The 18,662-nt window shown below is 54.7% G+C and overlaps 2 protein-coding genes across 3 annotated transcripts in view; both read right to left on the minus strand.

The window, feature by feature from the left end:
- Window positions 1–693: 693 nt before the first annotated feature.
- On the minus strand, window positions 694–11,215 carry SEMA4G (semaphorin 4G). Of its 2 annotated transcripts, none has more exons than XM_032882142.1 (15): window positions 11,065–11,215; window positions 10,810–10,958; window positions 10,465–10,527; window positions 7,285–7,383; window positions 7,053–7,146; window positions 6,796–6,909; window positions 6,434–6,603; window positions 6,181–6,350; window positions 5,756–5,900; window positions 5,399–5,621; window positions 4,887–5,002; window positions 4,588–4,751; window positions 4,384–4,445; window positions 1,907–2,967; window positions 694–1,787 (listed from the first exon to the last, which is right to left on the minus strand). In XM_032882142.1, exons 1-14 carry the CDS (start codon window positions 11,186–11,188, stop codon window positions 2,138–2,140), a joined length of 2,523 nt encoding a protein of 840 aa, XP_032738033.1. In that variant the 5' UTR covers window positions 11,189–11,215; the 3' UTR covers window positions 694–1,787; window positions 1,907–2,137. The 2 variants fall into 2 exon arrangements, with proteins under 2 accessions (XP_032738033.1, XP_032738025.1); XM_032882134.1 differs by having other exon boundaries at window positions 694–1,791.
- Window positions 11,216–17,626: 6,411 nt separating this feature from the next.
- The window catches only part of SLF2 (SMC5-SMC6 complex localization factor 2), a 46,655-nt gene continuing 45,619 nt past the window's right edge, over window positions 17,627–18,662 (minus strand). The window contains exon 21 of the transcript XR_004385527.1: window positions 17,627–17,715. The gene's annotated coding sequence lies outside the window, so the exon portion shown is untranslated. The remainder of the gene's footprint in view (window positions 17,716–18,662) is intronic.

The following is an 18,662-nucleotide window of genomic DNA, read 5'->3' on the forward strand; positions in this document are numbered from 1 at the left end:
CCGTCAAATAAGTACAATCTTTAAATTTAAAAAAAAAACCCTGAGGTTAATAAACATACATTTACACTTGAGGTCTTCAAAATATGTGTAGATTTAACAAATAACCTCACTTTTCATTATTCTAAAACCAGAAGCAGAACATATAACCCTTCAGGATGGCTAGTATCAAAGGCCATGTGGTTAATCTAGTCTGGACCCTTGGAGAGTGATTCTAAGGTCAGATCCCTGGTAACAAGCTTGCCGGGGTCCTAACTATTTCCCAAGACAGGCCCCTCTCCAGAAAAGAATTCATGTTGTCCCTTGTTGGGGGGAGGGGAGGTACTGAAAAGCTTCCTGTGGATGAGCGAGAGAACTGATAAACAGGGAGCATCTTCTAGGCTTAGCTAAAGCAAGGGGGAGGAATGGTGAGGAAAAGAGCCAGGAGGTAAAAACCTACAGTCCTTTGTATGAATTCTTGAACAGTTGTAATTTTGTTTGTCAGGCCCTTATCACCATGATCAGTGAGTAGTAAGAGCCCTATAAGGCCTGTGTACCTGCCCAGGGCAGCCAGATGGAGGCTGAGGATTCCAGTTTTCTCTGCAAATGGTTTTATGGTGAGCAGAGCGAACCTTGCAGCAGTGTATCCGTAGGCTCAGAAGCCTGCCCCCTCGCGATCAGGGAAAGCCAGCCTAGACCAAGTGGAACACACAGAACTGTGGGGAGAGAGGGCATTTATTGACCAACAAGAGGGGGAGGAGCTGAACCCAGGCTCCCCACTCTGTCACATGTCTGTTCTGCCCACCTGGGTGGTGAGTGGGGGCATTCCTAAAGAAGTATAGCCGTTCTTACAATAAATACATTCATTGTGGGGTGGAGGGGGGAGAGGTTGGGTGAAGGGCAGTAAAAATCCGTGGGGATTCCACGTTCTCAGCTACAAAAATAACAGTCATCCTCACCCAAGGGGAATGGGGGAGCTCAGTCAGGATTTGATTGTCCCCTATGGGCCTGGAGACTGCAGAGGCCCCTGGACCCTGAAAGTGCCCCGGTGAGGTAGGACAGGGGTGGGAGCCAAGCATCCAAACTCCCAGCCTCTGCCCTTTGCATAGTTCCAAGAACGGGCTTCATGTGCCAGGTGAGACAGCAGATCTCCTCCCCCTGCTCTGGTCTAGGGGTAGCAAATGCTTGGTCCCCCAAAGGGAGGCTGGCTCATTGCAGTGTTGGTCACCCATCCTAGGGAAATGTCTGAGAGGACAGCTGAACGGGAGACGGCTCTCCCTCTGAAATGTCCACGGACCAAACCCAACAGACAGGTCCGAGGCAGCAAAGGGAGGCTCAGAAATGCGTGTGGAAATGTAAGCACATGTGTGTGAAGGGACATGCCTGGGGCTCTGTCTGTCACTCCTGAGAGTGACCAAGGGGATGGGGGTGCTGGCTCACAAGGGCTACACATTAAGGATGAAGAGGGGAATGACACAGCCTTACCTCCCCAGGCTGGCCTGTTCCCAAGCTCTTGCCAAAGAGGTCACTACGTGGGTCTGGAACTAGGGGAGAGGACTAGATAGTATGGGATGTGGCAATTGGAAGGGTACCCAAAGTCCAGGAGAGGTGAAATACAAGAATGCACCGGGAGGTGGGGGCGGGGGCCCTGCAGCCCAGCTGATGGACACTCATCCATGTGCACATGTGAATGTACGCAGGGCTCAGGTGGCTCTGGCGGCTGGCAGAGGTCTTGTCTGGTTTCGGGACCATCCAGCACATAGGGCCATGCAGAGGGTGGTGACATTGAGGTCATCTGGACCTGCAGAGCCCTGCCTGGGAGAAAGAGGAAGGGTTTGAGCAGACAAATGGGGCAACCCAGGTGCTTGGGTTACGGGAATAGGAACCGGGACCGGGTCTACAGAATACCACGCCCTGAGGGAGTACCCACCTCTGAGGAGCACCGGTTGGCCTGGGCTGCTCACAGATGGGTCTGTGGAGACTGAGGAGGGGGCTTTGGCTGGGCCTGACTCTGCTAGCCCTACAGGGACATCAAAAAGTTGGGAGAAGGGCCTGGAGTTGGGAGGGGGGGTGACGACAGAGTGGCTGTGTGGGGGAAACAGCAGCCCGGCCTGGGGCAGACAGGCTGGCTTGGAAGAGCATTTGTCCTAAGAGGCCGGGCTCAGACAGAGCTCTCGTCCAGGTGCTCCACGAGCTGCGTGTGCTTCCTCTTCTCCAGGATGCGGCTGAGCTCCTCTGCGAACGAGCAGGGCCCCGCCGGCACCCCGTTGTTGCTCTGCCTCAGGAGCACGTAGCTGTTGCCGTTCATCCTGCGCAGCCGGCTGGGCAGAGCCACCAGCCCGTTGGTCAGCTCGGCCGGCGGGGGTGGGGGCGGTGGGGGTGGTGGGGCTGGGGCTCCCTCCCCAGGGATGATCTGGAGGCAGCCACCTTCCAGTCCCCCAGGCCCCTCCCCGTCGTCGCCCTCCTCTTCCTCTCCAGGACACTGGCCTGAAACGGTCTGCAGCTGCACGGCGGAGCCCCCTGCCCGGCCTGCCCGACCCAGAGAGTATTTCCTTCGCCGCCCTCGTCTGCCTCCCTGAAGACAGGCCACGTAGAGGAGGGAGGAAGCTAGAAGGAGGCAGAGGCCGCCAAGTGCAGCGATGGCCAGCACGTAGAGCAGCCTCACGTCAGGCGCCAGCTGTGCCCCGGGCATGGCAGGGGCTTGCGGAGCTGGGGCAGGCGTGGCTGGCCGGACGGTGAGGCTATAGGAGGCCAGCAGGGTGCGGAGGCCGTTCTCCTCGGCATAGCAGCCGTAGTTGCCACTGTGCTCAGGCTGTATGTCTGTCACCAGCAGCCCATCCACACCCACACGGTAGCCATGCTGCCCGTCACTCAGGCCCGTGCTCCCATTAAGCAGCCACAAGGCCCGGGCCAGGTTGGATGGCTGGTCACAGGGCAGGAGGACATCATCCCCTCGGAGTACAGAGCGAGTTTTCAGGGGTGGTGGTGGCCCTGGAGGGGGATGAGAGACAGGAGTGGTCAATGTTTGTCTATCTCAGGGAGGGCAATGGAGATGGCAGGCCAGATGGTTCACTGTTCGCGTCCCCAGCAGCAAGCACAGGATCTGGAACCACAGTGACAACTGACAACGGTCTCCTGCACTCATGCTCTCATGTAAGGTTCCCAAGGTTTGCACTGGCTCTTCCCGGTGGTTTCAATTCCTGCTATCCGCGCCAGTGATTCGTAATCTCAACCTCCAGCGGAGTCTCTCCTGACTGTCAGACTTGGACATCTTCTGCCTGCAGGGCATCTCAGTGTGAGGCCTCTGGGGCATGGCACATGAACTAAGGCCAAAGCCTCCCTCGAAGACTATACCAGGTCTTTTCCTTGAATTGTCATCGCAGTGAATGGCGCCACTAGCTACTCAGCTGCTTAAGTCAGAAAGAAACCTGGGAGTCTGCTTTGCCTCTCTCCCCCCTTCGCTTTTGTATCTAACTCTCACCAAGACTCTGCTTCCAGAATCCATCTCAGACCTGTTCACTTCTCTTCTTCCCCAACCAGGGAAGCTGGTCTCCTCTGGCCGCCATCTAATCCATTCTCCATGCAGCAGTGGGGTGACCGTGTAAAAACACCATACCAATTATGCCACCCCCCTGCCTCGCCGTGGTCCCTGCCCACTTCTCCAGCCCCTTCTCAAACACACCAAGCCCATCTGCCTGCTGTTCCTTCTGCTGGGGTGTCACCCCCCCTTCTTGCCCTCCACTGGTTCTCTTGCAGGAAAGAGGACAGCAGTGATGAAAAGCACAAACCAGTCGGGCTGCTTGGGGCCAGGTTTGAATTCTGACCCTGTTACTTCCTAGCTTATTAACTCTGGGTGGTTTACTTACTCTCCCTGTACCTCAGAGAGATTGCCTCTCACAGGGATGGGGATCATGGCACCTGTCCCCTGACTGCTGTGAGAGAAAGTGACATGGTGTGTGTGTGTGTATTCAGTCAGCGCCTGTCACCAGGAAGTACTCAGTACATGTTAGCTGTGCCTATTAACTTTTGCTCTTCAGGGAGCAGCCCAGTCATCTGATTTTCCTCGGGGAAGTACCCACTATCCTTCAAACCCTTGTCATAGTTGTAAATATTCCTTTTGTAACAAAAACCAATGAAAACAATTATTTGTGTGGCCATTTAATTGCCTGCCCCCGGCCCCCACGTGCCTGTAAGTTCCAGAAGTGACAAAAAGTCTCCATCTTGAGCCTGTCTCCTCATTTATGATTCCTTTGGGCAACAACTATCTGTGAAGCACTTGCTCTGTGCCAGACTCTGCTAGGACATCCTTGCCGAAAGCCCACAGACACAGCTGTCCGGAGACACACATGCACAGGTAAATGACAGTCTGTGCAGCCAGGCCTACTCACATCCATGAAGGTCACTTACCTGAGTCCCTGTGGCCTTCGCAGCCTCGGTTGCCTCTCTCCATGTCCTGTATCAGTGCTGTCCTGGAGGCAGAACCAGGGGAAGTGAGCTTAGTTTTCCCCAGTGGCAGGGTCCCTAAGGCTGTCACCAACTGCCCCCATGTCCTCTACAGCCAGCAGGCCTTCCTCCTCCCCTGGGATCCTGACCCCCCCTGCCACCACTCACCTGCTACCCTGGGACCTGCTGAATACAATGCAGGCATGGGTGCTGGGGTCCCAGCCACAGTAGGGGTCCCGGGCCAGGATGCAGTCGTAGCAGGAGCGGTAGCGGGAGCAGCTAGACAGTGGTAGCTGGATGACTCCACTAGGGGCCCCCACGTAGAGGCTATGCTGGGAGCCAGAGAGGAAAGCTGGTTGGCAACACCCCTGGCTCCCACCTACAGACACACACGGCCACCGCCCAGCCACCTACTCCCTCCCCCTACTCTGGCAAGGCCACATTGAGGATCATGAATCAGAGTCTACCTGCACTGGAGAGATGACCAGATTTTCCACGGACTGGGGCTCCTTGAACACTTGCGTCTCTTCGATAATGTGCATCCCAGAGCCCAGCACCACGGCCTTGTGGATCCAGCCATCAGCTGGTATGGAGAGGACAGAGAGTCAGAACCCAACGACAGAATCTGGTTCCGATCCCCTGCAATAGCCTGATGGGAGCGGCTCCGGAGTCATGAGATCAGGGACAAGGATTCAGCCAGGAGAAGTTCCTCAGGACACTGGGAATTCTGAGCTAGTCATGGCAGAAATTACTGGGTTCACAAGCATTAGTGACCAGGGTCGAATATCATGGTGTTTGGTGACAGGAGTCAGCAGTCACCCAGAGCCAGTGGTCACGGGGGGCCAGCAGTGAGTGTTCACTGAAGAATCAATATCAATGGTCACCAGGGACTTGTGATCAAAAGTCATCCAGGGGATTAGCAGTCAACGAGGGTCAAGGACTCGGTTACCTAAGGGCTCAGAGCAGGGCTCAGAAGTACCTGTGCCCAGAAAGAGCAGGTCGTAGGTGGGCCCAGCAGGTGTGGAGACAGGAGTCCCTGTGAGGTGCGTGTAGCGCACGTTTCGCTTGAGCAGCAGGGGCCGTCCACGTGTGGGCACCACGGGCCGGGCCATCAGCGGGTGCAACTTCACAAAGTCCAGGACCAGGGACGGCAAATCCTGGGATGAGTTGTAGCCACGCGTGCGCAGTGAATCTGTGATGCACTGGGGTAGGGGACAGAGGTGGCGAGCTCAGGAATCTATTGCCTGCCCATCCCTCGCCACCCCCAAGGCTAGATCCTTCTGCCCCTCCCAGGGGTTCTGTCTACCCAGGGCGGACCCCAGACTTGGGCACTCACTGAGCCAGGCCGAGGCTCTGGCACCCCACCCTCATAGCGGCCCCAGCGCCGGGCACCATCCTGGTACTCCATGTAGGGACCTGCGAAGACAGCCTGCACCTCGGCCAGGTCGTAGCGGCAGATGGCTGAGGCCTCTAGGGTCTTCCTAGGAAGGGACACAGGGGAGGGGGCTGAGCCACATGGAGTGGAGCCTGTCCCCTGCCCCCTGCCCTTCCTGGAGCCTGCTGTTACCCTGGCTGACCCCAGCTCTAGGCCTCAGGGCCTCCCCTAAGGGTAAGGAGGCCACCCAGGCTACCTGGGTGCACCTGAAATCCTCTCTCTGCAGCCAGCCTCCCCACAAGAGATCCTGGTGTACCCTCACTGACCTCTGCCCCAGCCCCCACACTGTCCCCAGTTCCTCCTCTCCCCACTGTCCCTGCACTGACCACTGGGTGGTCAGCGTGAAGGCCGCGTAGAAGTGTGTGCGGGCTGAGGCCTCGGCGTCCAGGCTGCAGACAGCACGGAGCAGCTCATACTGTGGAATGTGGCAGACGAGACGCGCCTTAAGGAAGGAGGTCCACTTCTTCTGCAAGATCTTCTTTCCTCCCAGGTCTCCCTGAGGAGGTAGGGGCACAGGGTCAGGGGTCAGGGTCAGAGGTTCAGCTTCTACACTCTTGCCCTGAACCTGGTCCTACTCACCTTGCACACACGGGCCACGCGGGCCACACGGTGGCTGTTGCGGCTCTGAGCAAAGCTGCTGGGGCCCTCGTCAGTGGCACGCTCCGTGAAGAAGTAGTAAACCTTGTCATCGTCCCCCACGGCGCTGGCCTTGCTCTCCCGCACCAGGACAGAGAACACAAACTCAGCATCTGTGGGTCAGGCAGTTCAAATGGCCTCTGAGACAGGCTGGGGATCCCCTCCACTACGGCCCTCACTCAGCACCGCACAGGAATAGACAGGTGCAGCCGGGAATTTTGGGAGGGGATGGCCCAGTGCCGCAGTGAGTGAAGATGAAGAAACAGTTCCCTGCCCCCCATCACTCTGCGCCTCATCCCCCTGACCGTTGAGCCACTGCATGGGCGCCTCCTCCGTCCTCAGGGCGTGCGGGTGACGGCTCCGGCGGATGTCAGGGACGCTCCGGAATTCATACCGCGTGGCTGTGTAGAGGCCTCCATCTGGAGCAGAGACGGGCCGAGCATGACACACGCCACATACCGCAAGGCACATAACCCACATGGGCGGTGAGTCCTCGCAAGGAGATCCATGTCCCACAAACCGCATGCTGGTGGGACAGGGGGTGGGGGGAGTGCACGCTCACCAATGACGAGGCCTGTGAAGCCACGGGCTGGGTCATAAGGACACTTCTCCTTCCCCTCTTCGAAGCTTTCTGGCAAGGTGAAGGCTTCAGCATCCTGCGGGAAGATGGGGCCAGAAGTCAGTGGTCTCGAGGACAGGCAGAGGCTGTGGCCCAAGGTCAGACCAGTCTGGGGCCATGGACCAGAGCCCGGGGGCCTGGGACCCGCAGTCAGGGCGGGGGCAGCCATACTCACAATGGCCGCGCAGAGGGGCTGGAAGGCATGAGTCCCGCACGCGTAGAAGTGGGTGGCGTTGAGCCGCTGAAGGAATCGCACGTGGTTGAAGCACTCCGTCTGTAGGGTGGGTGGGGGAGGGCTGTGAGCCCCCAGCCTGCTTAGAGGCCTTTCCCATGAATCAATCCAGCTTTGTCACCCAGCTCTTGCCCCCGCCCACGGGACATGGCTCTTTCTGAGATCCCAGTGGGCCTGCTCACTGCCCCAGACACAGAACTTTCCTTGGAACTCACTGTCTTTTGGCTTCCCAGTGGTATGACCTGTCTTCTCGGCTTCTGTCTCACTGTTAGGATTATCTGAAACACTCTTCGAGCTTCGCTTGCATTGCCTGAAGTCCCCTGCACGCCCAGCTCTGGGGCCCCCAGGGCTCCCGCCACCCTGAGATGTTTCTCTCACATCTCCTTCTCAGCAGTGCCCCTCTGTCCTGGGGCCCCCTGCCCCCTGACGCTCTTTGGGGTGATACTACAAAAATCTGTCTCCAGGCTCTGGCCCTCTCTCCACCTGATAGCCCACAGACACACCAAACTCACCAGGTCACAAACCAAGCTCATTCCCTCCTCCCTAACCTGCATCTTCCCTCCTAAACCTGTTCATCCAGTCTTTCCCACCTCACTTCATCCGTCCAACTTATTTCTCAGTCCAGACACCAAGAGTCAGCCTTGCTGCCTCCCACTCCTTCACCCCCATGTTCAGTTCTTCTCCAGGATTCTCTGTCATGTCTCCTGACGTGGTCCCCTTCCCCTCCACCTCCACCACCCCAGTCCGTGTCACGGCTGCCTCTTCCCTGGACAAAGGTAGAGACTGCCTGACTGTTCTCCGAAGCTTCTGCCGCTCTGTGAAAGCTACTTATTTATTCAGTGAATGAGGAATACATGCATGCAGTGTAAAATTCAAAAGGTACAAAGGGATATGTTGTAAACAGAGCATCTCCTTTTATCCCTGTTGCCTTCAAAGGGGACTGCTGTTACCACTGTCTGCAGTCTCCTTCCAGAGATAGTCTACCCGTCAGCACCCTCCGGCAACCCACTTTCCAAGGCATATTTTAAAAATGTAAACCAAATCATGTCACTGCTGTATTTAAAAAAATTCTGGTGGCTCAGCAGAGTCCTGAACCAAGGGTCCCACCACTTCTGCCCCTTCCTCACTCCCTCCAGGCACACAGCTCTTCTTTGCCCATTAAACGCCTTAAGCTGAGGACCTCTTGACTTCTTTGCCTTGTTAATGATCCCTCCTCCTGCAGGTACCCAGGGTTTGAATCCATGCAGGCCTCTTTGTCTCATCCCAGTCCCTCCCTTGGTGTATCTCTCCCTCCTCTCCACTAGCCTGCTCAGCCTCCTTCCTCTGACCCCCAGGATACCCCCAACCCCCATTGCCTTTCCTGCCTCCAGATTCACTCTAGTTTAATTCATCTAGTGCTTGGGGCTGGATTAATATTCTTCTAGGAGCGCTTCCCCAAGATGTTTACATAACAAAGGGGTGGGAGTGAGGGAGGAATTCTGTGGTAAAATAAGTTGGAAACCATGGCAAAAACTTGCCATATCAGGGGACTTTTCAGAGCCTTAAGAATATTGCTGTGCATTGTGGGATTGAGCATACAGCCCTTCCCAAACTCATGTGACCATTAAACCCTTCTTTTAAAAATTAATGTTCCTTAGGGGCGCCCGGGAAGCTCAGTCATTAAACGTCTGCCTTCGGCTCAGGTCATAATCCCAGGGTCCTGGAATCGAGCCCTGCCTCCGGCTCCTTGCTCAACGGGAAGCCTGCTTCTCCCTCTCCCACTTCCCCTGCTTGTGTTCCCTCTCTCGCTGTGTCTCTGTCAAACAAATAAATAAAATCTTAAAAAAAAAAAAGTAGTGTTCCTCAGAACATGCCTTGGGAAATGTTCTCCTAAAGCCTTGCTACCTGAAGTGGGGCCTGGGGACCAGCAGCGTCTGCTTCCTCTGGAAGCTTGTTAAAATTGCTGAATCTTGGGCCCTTCCCCAGGCTTACTGAGCTAGCATCTGCATTTATAACATACCCAGGGGCTTCATGCGCACACTAAAGTTTGAGAGTCTGTCAACGGCCAAATGGTGAGGGTGTCCATTGTCACAGAATAAAACCCATCCCCCAGCTGGGCACTTACAGTACTCCATGATCTGGGCTCCTCCTGCCTCACCAGCCCCACTTTCTACCCACGCTGCATGCTGGACCAGCAGGCATCTTTGATGGAGTCTCTTAGAGGTGCCTCTTTAAAGATTTATTTTATTTTAGAGAGAGAGAGCACGAGTGGGTGGATGGGCAGAGCAGGTAGAGGGGCAGAGGGAGAGGGAGAGGGGAAGCAGACTCCCCACTGAGAGCCAGCCCCAGGAACCAGAGGGGCCCGAGGTGAGGGGAGAGCTCGATGCGGGCTTTGTCTCAAGACCCTGAGATCATGACCTGAGCTGAAACCAAGAGTCAGACCTCAAAGGACTAAGCCACCCGGGGGCCCCTAGAGGTTCCTCTTTAAACACAGCTAATCCCAACACCACCCTAGACCTACTGAATTAGAATCCTTGGGCCAGGGAATGTATTTATTCTTTTCTTTTTTTAAGTAATCTCAATGTCCAACATGGTGCTTGAACTCATGACCCCAAGATCAAGAGCCAGCCAGGGCCCCTGGGAATGTGTATTCTTAAAAAGCCCTCCAGATGCATCTGTTCCACAGGCCTACATGGTGCCCCTGCAGACACCCTGTTCTTTAGCTGGAAAGCTCTGGCAATTCATTGCCACCCTCCACGGGATCCTGGGTACTTGACCAATTCCCTCACCAAACCTTGTTTTTTACATCTGGAAAATAGAGTATAAAACGATTTCATAGGGTTATTTTGGAATTAGGAGATCCAACAGCTAAGTCAGCATTTATTAGAGATTACTATTGCTCTCCTGATTATTATTCAGGAGCCCAGGAGAGATTAAGATGCCACTATAGGCCAAGCCAGTAGGTCACCAGATGTTTGGACTGTAAGTGCTGCACCTAGGGCTTGCTGCTCTGGCTACACTCACCTGCTTGCTGTGGTTGTTGAGACTGCCTGGCTGATCTGTACCTCTCCATTTGCATCCCCACCAACCCTGACCAGATGAAGAGAAGGAAGGAAGCAACTGGGGACAGGGCAGACCACATACCTGGTTGTTTTTCCCTTTCTGATGGCATTTGCTTTGCATCTCTGGGGAGGCCTCCCAGCGGATCTGGAGACAGGAAAAGGAATGGGCTGATGTGCTGACCCCAGTATCCTTGTCTTTCACCATCATCTGTGGGACCAGGTGACAGGACTCTAGGGAACAGGGGAAACTGGGGTACAGGTAAGTTTCAGGAGTGACCCTGGATGGTAAAGGAGACCTGGCTTGGGAAGGGCAGTGCTATCTGACCAGAGGGCTGTGGAAGGCTGGCAGGGCTTCCAGGAAATTGAGGTCCCAGGGAGCTGGATAAAGTTGGAGACCTTCTCGGTGCTCCAGGTTCTAGGGGCTAACCTCTTTGTGCGCCCCATCTCCTATGTCACGGGCATTGAGAGAGAACAGGGCACCTCGGGCTCCAACCAGCAGTCTTGCGGAGGACTCCTCCAGCAGCAGTGTTGAGTAGTTCTGGGCTTGACCCTTGAAGTGCCGGGTCCTAGAGAGCTCTGGGGAGAGTGGGAGCAGTAAGCCCAGCTCTGGGGCTGCCTCTCTACTCCCAGACGTGGCTCCAGCTGCCTTTCAAAGTTGCAGCGGGTTGGGGGGGTGTCTAACCTTCATAGGGGATGGTCATCCGCGGGGTGGCATCTAGTTCTCTGGATGGTCTCCGCAATGAGGGTCCAGGGACGGCTGTTGCTGTGAGGAAGCTCAGGAAGAGGGGCCAGAGCCTCCCCCACATTTTCCTGGGGAGGCCCACACTGGTAAGAACCCCAAGGGGAACCAGGGTCAGAGCCACAGGGGAAGAACAGTCACGGGGGTCAAGGTCCAGAGAGGTCACTTGGAAGGTCAGGGGTCATGGGGCCAGGGAGGGTCCTGGAATCGAGGGGACATGGAATCACAGGGTTGTGTGGCCATGGAATCCCAGGTTAGAGGTCAGAGGGAGGGATGGATCACACACTGCCTTTCTGTATCAAATACAAACTCCATGGTGGGAAGGAGTTGTTGTAGGGTCATAGAGGGGTTGTAGGTCACTGATGGGATCACCCTGCCCCGACAGAAGGACTAGTCTTGGTTCTCTGAGGTCCGTTTTCTAAAGAAAAAACAGGAAAAAAAGTTCTTTGATCTGTATGTGGGTAGAAGGTAGATGGCATCATCCCCAGACTTCAGGGGGCACTTGTGGGCGAAGGCCCTCAGAATCCCACGTCAGGATCACCTCACTGTCACTCTGTCTACCTCTCTGCTCTGATGCAAAGTTGGGTGGAACTTGCCCTCTTTACAAGACCCTAGATTCCTCCCAGCCCAAACCCAAAGTAATGGTCCTCCTCTGATCAAGTCAGAAGCTAAGCTAGGCCTCCATCTCAACTGGATCTCCGTTTTCAGGGAGAACGCCTTCTCTTAGCAACAATGAGTCCAAACTTGGGGCAGCAGCTGCCCTGGCTGCCTGCGGGGGTGCCTTACGCCAGAAGGCTTGGGCAGAGACATTTAATGGGCCTTTGTTTATTTTGTCCCGTTTTCCCTTTGTTTTTTCTTTTCCCTGGCCTGAGCGCTCCCTCTGGAATTTCTCTTTAATTAGATGCTTCTCCTCCTCAGCATTCCTCTCTGAGAGGGTGCACATCTCTACTCTGCCCATGCGAGTCCATACTGCACCCGCTGGCCAGGCATCCACATGTGCCCCTGCCTGCAAACAGGCACTCATAGACATGGCGGCGGGTGGGGGTGGGGGGTTGGTCTCTGGACCCTGGGGCCGCACAGGTGTAAAGTCTGTGCCAGAGGCTCTAGTGTGCAAGACCATTTGAGACATAAGCAACATGGAAAAGGTGAATGATAAGATCAGTGAGTTCTTGGCCACCTCTCCTGGCACAGCTTGGAGACTATTCCCACACCTGGACCCTCAAGCCAACCAGCTGGGGATGGGGTAGAAGTAGGTGGCAGGCCTTCTGCGACCCCTGTAATAGGCCTGACCTCTGAGCTGGCTCTTGAAAGCTTCCTTGACGAGGCCAGGTGTAAAGCAAGCCTGACCCATCCAGTCTCATCAGACACCCACAGACAGGGCCACAGGGCCCACTGGCCTCTCCCCTCCTTTCCAGGTCAATTATTAACTATGTGGCCTTGAAGAGAGGGGAAGGACCAGAAACTGGCCAGAGGGAGAACAGAAATTTGGAGCATTTATTTAAGAGGTAAAGGTCAGCATTGTAGAGGTCAGAGCCCAGGGGGTAGAATGTAGTATAAGTGGAGAGAAGAGGGTCCTTGGACCACAGAAAGGGCATCAGCTCCTCGTTTGGGGGCTGGGCAGCAGGAAGTCACAGGCAAACTGCCCATGCCCCACCTCTCACTGTGGAGGCACACCTGTTTATCTTTGGGGCCTCCTATTTGCTTAGTGCGGAAGCAGGGGGTGGAGGTCGGGCGGGGGGGCAGCGGAGCGCCCTATGGCTACGAGGTATCAGCCCTAGGATTGGGCAGGAGGAACACACCCCAGGTCAGAGGAACCACTCTGAGTGTGGCTCATGGCAAAAGTCACACATAATCCAGAGAGGTGTGACACGCACGCAATAGGTGCACATACACACGTTCACAGGGCTGTGAACACGTGTACTCACAGGAGAGTCATGCAAACGTACGTTCACAGGGAGGTTTGTCCATGCATATGTTCATGTAAAAGCCTGCCAGATGTGTTCACACACATTGACAAATAAGGTTGTATTCACATCCACTCATTCAGCAGGTCACACAGTCTCAGAGATTGACAAGGAAGGTTATAAAGCCACACACGTGCATCTGAAGGATTGTACACCTATTCACAGAAAGATCCAGCGCATACACACATTTGTGTAGGGACATGCACATAAACCCACCAATACAGTGGATCAGGCATGTTCATGTTCACAGAAGGGTCGAGTAAGTGTGTGTTCACACAGTACTTAAACACACAATTACATGTATGCAGAGACAAGCATATGTACAAACAGGGGTCCAGTTCTCACTGCAGGCTTGGAGGCTATCGGTGCCTACTGAGGTGCAGAGCTTCCCTCCCTTCCCGAAAATCCCAATTTTAAGGCCAGATTCCAAGTGTGTGTGTAGTGATGTGGGGAGGCATCTGACCTCTGATGCTCAGATGGGATGGGCCTCTCTGCAAAGGAGGGGAGGGGTACCTAACCCAGGTGGAAGGAGGCCCCTAGCTTTAGCAAAGGAAAGATGGAGTGGATGGTGTAACTTAGCGCTGCTCTACTCCGATGTATAAACGGCTGTTCGAAATGTGGGAGCTGGGCAGGGGCTCCCAGCCCCCATTTATTTAACCTGTTGGGAGGGCGGGCGGGGCTAAACGAGGGGGCGGAGCTGCTGCCCTCCCTCCCCCAGTGGCCACAAGGCTTCAAGGTCTCCAGTCCACACCCCACACTCCACCCCCAGTACCACAGTTTGTGTTCTTCCCCAGGGCCAGTCCCCTGAACTCTGGTCACCTTCCGAATATTAGATCCTAGGGCTGAAGAAATTGAGGAGGGGAGAAGCCCCTCCCCACAAAACAGGATCGATGTGGGATCGGCAGGCTCTCGACCTTCATCCCAGATGTCCACCTGCTTAGTGTAGGCGGCATCCCCCTCTGGCCAGTAGGATGGCCGTCTCTTCTGGCCTGAGAGCCCCTCCCCCGCTACGCTCTCCTTCCACCACCCTGCACAGTCCGCGGGTCTTCCCTCTCCTCAGATCTGATCTCAGTCTCTACTGCTGCAGCTCGAGGACAAGCTCTCCTTCGATCCTGCTGGACGCCTGGAGACGTGACCCAGATCCCAGGGAACACTGTTCGCCACGCGGGTCCCCGCCCCGAGCCGGTCCCCGACTCCGCGGTGGCGGGTCTGCTTCCAGCACGGCCCGAGGCCTGGCCCGCGCCCCTCCAGAGCCTTTATGCGGGACCGGGAGACTTGCCGGCGAGAAAGGCCTGGCCCGGCCGGGGGGGGGGAAGGGGGGGGGGGAGGGCCGGCCCCCCCCCCCCCCCCCCCCCCCCCCCCCGCCCGCCCCAGGCCCCGCCGCTGCCGCCCGCACTCCCTGCCTCTCACCTTTGCGCTCGGATCCCGGGCCATGGAGACGGCGATGCGAAGCTCCGCGGCCCCACAGCACCAGCTGCGGGAGGAAGGGGCCGCGGCCGGAGGCGGGGCGGGGGGTGGTGGAGGCGGAGCCGGGGGTGGGGCGGGGGCTAGAAGGCGGGGTCATGGAGGCGGGGCCGACTGGGTGGGGTGCAGGGAAGGGCGCCGCTCTCTTCTTTGGCGCCCCCCACCTTACACAATAGAGAAGGCTTGAAGCCGAGACTCCCACGGCCTCCGGACATCTGGCGTCCTCCGCCCCCTAGGGCCGTGGCCGCCGTATTGCCCCCTAGTGGTGGCCTTATCATCCCATGCGCTCTCGATGGGCTTAAAGCCCACCTTCCCCCTCCTCTCTCCCTAGGACCCCTCTGACTTACCTAGTGCTGGGGACTTACAAACCTCTCCTCTGGGGGCTTAACTTTCCGAAGGCCCTCTGACCTGTCCTCTAATCTGGACCTCACTTCTTGCGCTCCTGCCACCCTCTTCTGCTCTCTGCCTAGGGTGCAGTGCGCCACAGTACGTGCGGCCAAGCATTGGGGCAGCTCTGAACACAGAACGGGGTCTGGATTCCCAGCTCAAGAGCCTCCAGCTGCTTGGTCCTTCAGCTTGAAGTCTGAGTAAGTCGGGCTTGGAGGGATGAAGTAACAGCCTGGCCAGAAGTTCACAGAGACAATGCTGTTTTTCCCGATAAGTAAGCCACAGCGGTTTGCGCTTGTCCACTCAACCAAACCTTCCAATAACTGGGGTTTACCTCCTCAGGGACTGGGTCACTCAGATAACTGCCTTTCCTTCCAGCTCATGTTCAACATCATTCTTACTCCAGGTCTTCCAGTGAACTCTCCTCATAGGCAATCAGGTATCCTGTCCCTCTGTGGCTCAATCACCTCACCTATAAGAAAACTAGGAAGTCCCCCTCAGAATCGACTCCCCAACCAGGGGAGATCCGGGATGGTCCTCCCATGCAAACTTTGTGCTGCAGGTTCCCAGCAACTCAGACTATACCTTTGCCTCACGGGCTGTCAAACCCTCTAGGGTTTGAATCAAACCAGGGCTGTAGCCATGACCTGGCCTGATCCTCCCCCTTCCCTCATCCGTGCCAGTATTGTAATAGGCCCAAGACCAGGACTAAAATGAGGAAGGCGACAGGGACACAGATAACTGACTCTTGCATGTGCCTGGGAGTCAGAGCTCTGGCGAGGCAGGGGTTAGGAGAACAGGCAGATACACACTGGCCTGAAGGAGGGTGAACAAGATTCAAATGGCTGTCATTATTGAACTAAAAGGACTCTGGGAAAGGACTCTGGGAAAGACATGCCATCGCTCTTTCCTGAATTCCCCACAGCTCAGTTTGGCACTTCATCATACAGTCTCGTAGTTTGGGCTGCCGTGTGTGACTGCAGATCGCTAGACAGCAGGGCCCACGCTACACTTCCACCTCCCCCAGCACTCTGTAAATAGGATGTGTGTATGTGAAGGGGGAGGTAGCTGGGGAGAAATGCTTATGTTAAAGTGTACACACACTCTTAGACTAGCCAGCTTCATTTTAAAAACTGTACCCTCTTTCTATCCTGAGGGATTCATAGCTCCATTTTATAGATGAGAAAACAGGCTCTAAGAGGTTAAGTGGCTGGCCTTGAAATTCTTTCTTGTTTACAGAGAGGATAATCAGTTCTGGAAAAGCCTGAGAAGAGGGATATGGGGTACACCTGAAGGGGAATTATCAAAGGCATAAGTGTGCAAGTTTGTGCACAGATGTGTACTGGAGGAGAAGGCAGAAAGTTAGAGGTATGAAAGAGAAAAGGAATTTAATGTGATGGGATGGGAAGGTTGCTAGTAGGAAACAGAAGGGAAAAGTCAGCAAATAGACTGGGAGAGACCACAGAAGAAAATCCTAATAGAGAAAGGAAGTCCAAGCTGGGAAGTCCAGGAAAGACATGGCTAAGAAAAATAAGTCTGCAGTCCTGTGGGAAAGTGGGTTGGGGGCGGGAGTGGGAGACAGCGGAGGGAGGCCGGAAGATGGCTAGCCCTGCAGTACCAGGCGGGAGATTGGACTACAGGGGCCCAGTGGGCCACACGACACAGCTCCTCCTGTTCTCATAGAACTCTTGGTGCCCACTTCAGGTCCTTGTGCAGTTGCAGTGATCAGGTGGCGGGTTTAGCATCCCACTCGCGCCTACACCCTGTGAGGCAAGCCTTTCTCCTCAAAGGTGCCCAGACGGCAGACTCAGAACCTCACACGTTTCAAATGAACAAAATGTGTAAGTGACAATGTGGAATCCCAACAGGGCGCTTGCAGAACCGTAGCTGAGCAGTTGCGGAAGGATCCTGATAATAGAGATTTACATCACAATCCACATCTCTCCGCCGTTCTCCACTTGAGGCTCTGAACCTACTGATCGGATGGGATGGCAATTAAACGAACTTTCTGTAGAAAGCCTGACAATGCTCTTCTCTGCAAATCAAGCTGATAAAATATGAATGAGGGGAATACTGACAGTGGGAGAGACTCAAAATCAAAGGAAGAAATGAATCCTAACCCAGCCACTGACTTTGTGTCCTGGGACACAGGCAGGGCATTCTGTGAGCAGGTTTTTCCTCAGCCTTCAAGTCACTACCCTGGCTGCTTCCCAGGGCGGCTAGGAGAGGATCCCATCTGAAAAGCTTCTGGTGTAGGACTTCACAAGCACAGATTGCACAATGTGGTTTTGTTTTTGCTAGGCTATTCCCCCCAACTCCGCTTTAAGAAAATGCCTGTTGTTCTCTGCCACCTACACACCAGCGTTTGGCTCCAGGCTTCGCACAGAGCAGCTACTCACTGTATAGCAGGGATCCTAGGTGAAGGTGGTCGGTTTGAACCCCTGAAACTTGAGCAGAGGTTCCCTGAGGCAAAGAACTCTGGCCTAGTCAGGTTGTCCTGCTTCCTGTCCACTGTGGTTGCATTTCGGTTCCTGCTTTGCCATCTCCACCTCTGGTTTGCCCGGCACTCTCCCTTTAGCTCGCGTGATCTTTATTTGGGCCAAATACGCAGCTGAGGTCCTTCTTCAGTAGGGACTGTCACCAGGGCACCAGTGCTGTAGTCTCACTGTCCCACTGTGCCTCAGAAGCCTGTTTTGCCTGTTAAGTTTTCCTCCCAGCCAGTCGTCTTGGAGTCAGACCCAAAGCTGGGCCTTCTGGTTTGCCCTCTCTTGACTCCAGCCTGGGGAATGGTTAGCAAGGAAAAGGGAGTGTCAGGATATGGCGACAACTGATGGAAAATCACCACCTACCACCCCTTCTCAGATTTGGCATGCTGAGTCCTAAAAAAGCCATAAATTTATATATATATATATATATTTTTTTTTTTTTTTTAATTTTATTTATTTATTTTTACCAGTAGAACAGAGCTGGACAGAGAAGGCTCTGGAGCTGTCAGAAGGAAGAGCGCATACCCACACTACAATTTTAAGGTATGGTTTGCTTAGATGTCAATGAACCAAGTGCCTTCATTCAACTTATTTTTTTTTTTTTTAAAGATTTTATTTATTTGATAGACAGAGATCAGAAGTAGGCAGAGAGGCAGGCAGAGAGAGAGAGAGGAAGGGAAGCAGGCTCGCTGCTGAGCAGAGAGCCCGATGCGGGGCTCGATCCCAGGACCCTGGGATCATGACCTGAGCCGAAGGCAGAGGCTTAACCCACTGAGCCACCCAGGCGCCCCTCAACTTATTTTTTTAAGTAATCTCTACATCCAACATGGGGCTCAAACTCACAACTCGAGTAGCATGTTCTGCTGACCAAGCCAGCTAGGTGACCCTCCTTAAGTTCAATTTTAACTGTCATCTGAGAAGAGCTTCAAATTAGAGCTAAATAATACCTAGCATATATGCCAGGCACCTTGCTACGTACTTTTCATGCATTATTCCCTTAATCCTTATAAGCTCTGAGATAGATACATTATTCCTTTCAATAGATGAAGAAACTAAGGTTCAGACAGGTTAAGTAACTTGCCAAAGATCAAACGGTTGGTCAATCTGGGATGTGAGGTCAGGACTAAGGTCAAAGTCAAGGCCCTGAACTTGCACAAGGCTACACTGCCAGCATCTCAGTACTTAAGGCAGTATCTTTGCTTTTGTCTGGCTGTTACTCCCCCACCCCTCTACCCCAGTC

This window comes from Lontra canadensis, unplaced genomic scaffold (genome assembly GCF_010015895.1).
Source record: "Lontra canadensis isolate GAN:19392208 unplaced genomic scaffold, GSC_riverotter_1.0 scaffold3, whole genome shotgun sequence".
NCBI lineage: Eukaryota > Metazoa > Chordata > Mammalia > Carnivora > Mustelidae > Lontra > Lontra canadensis.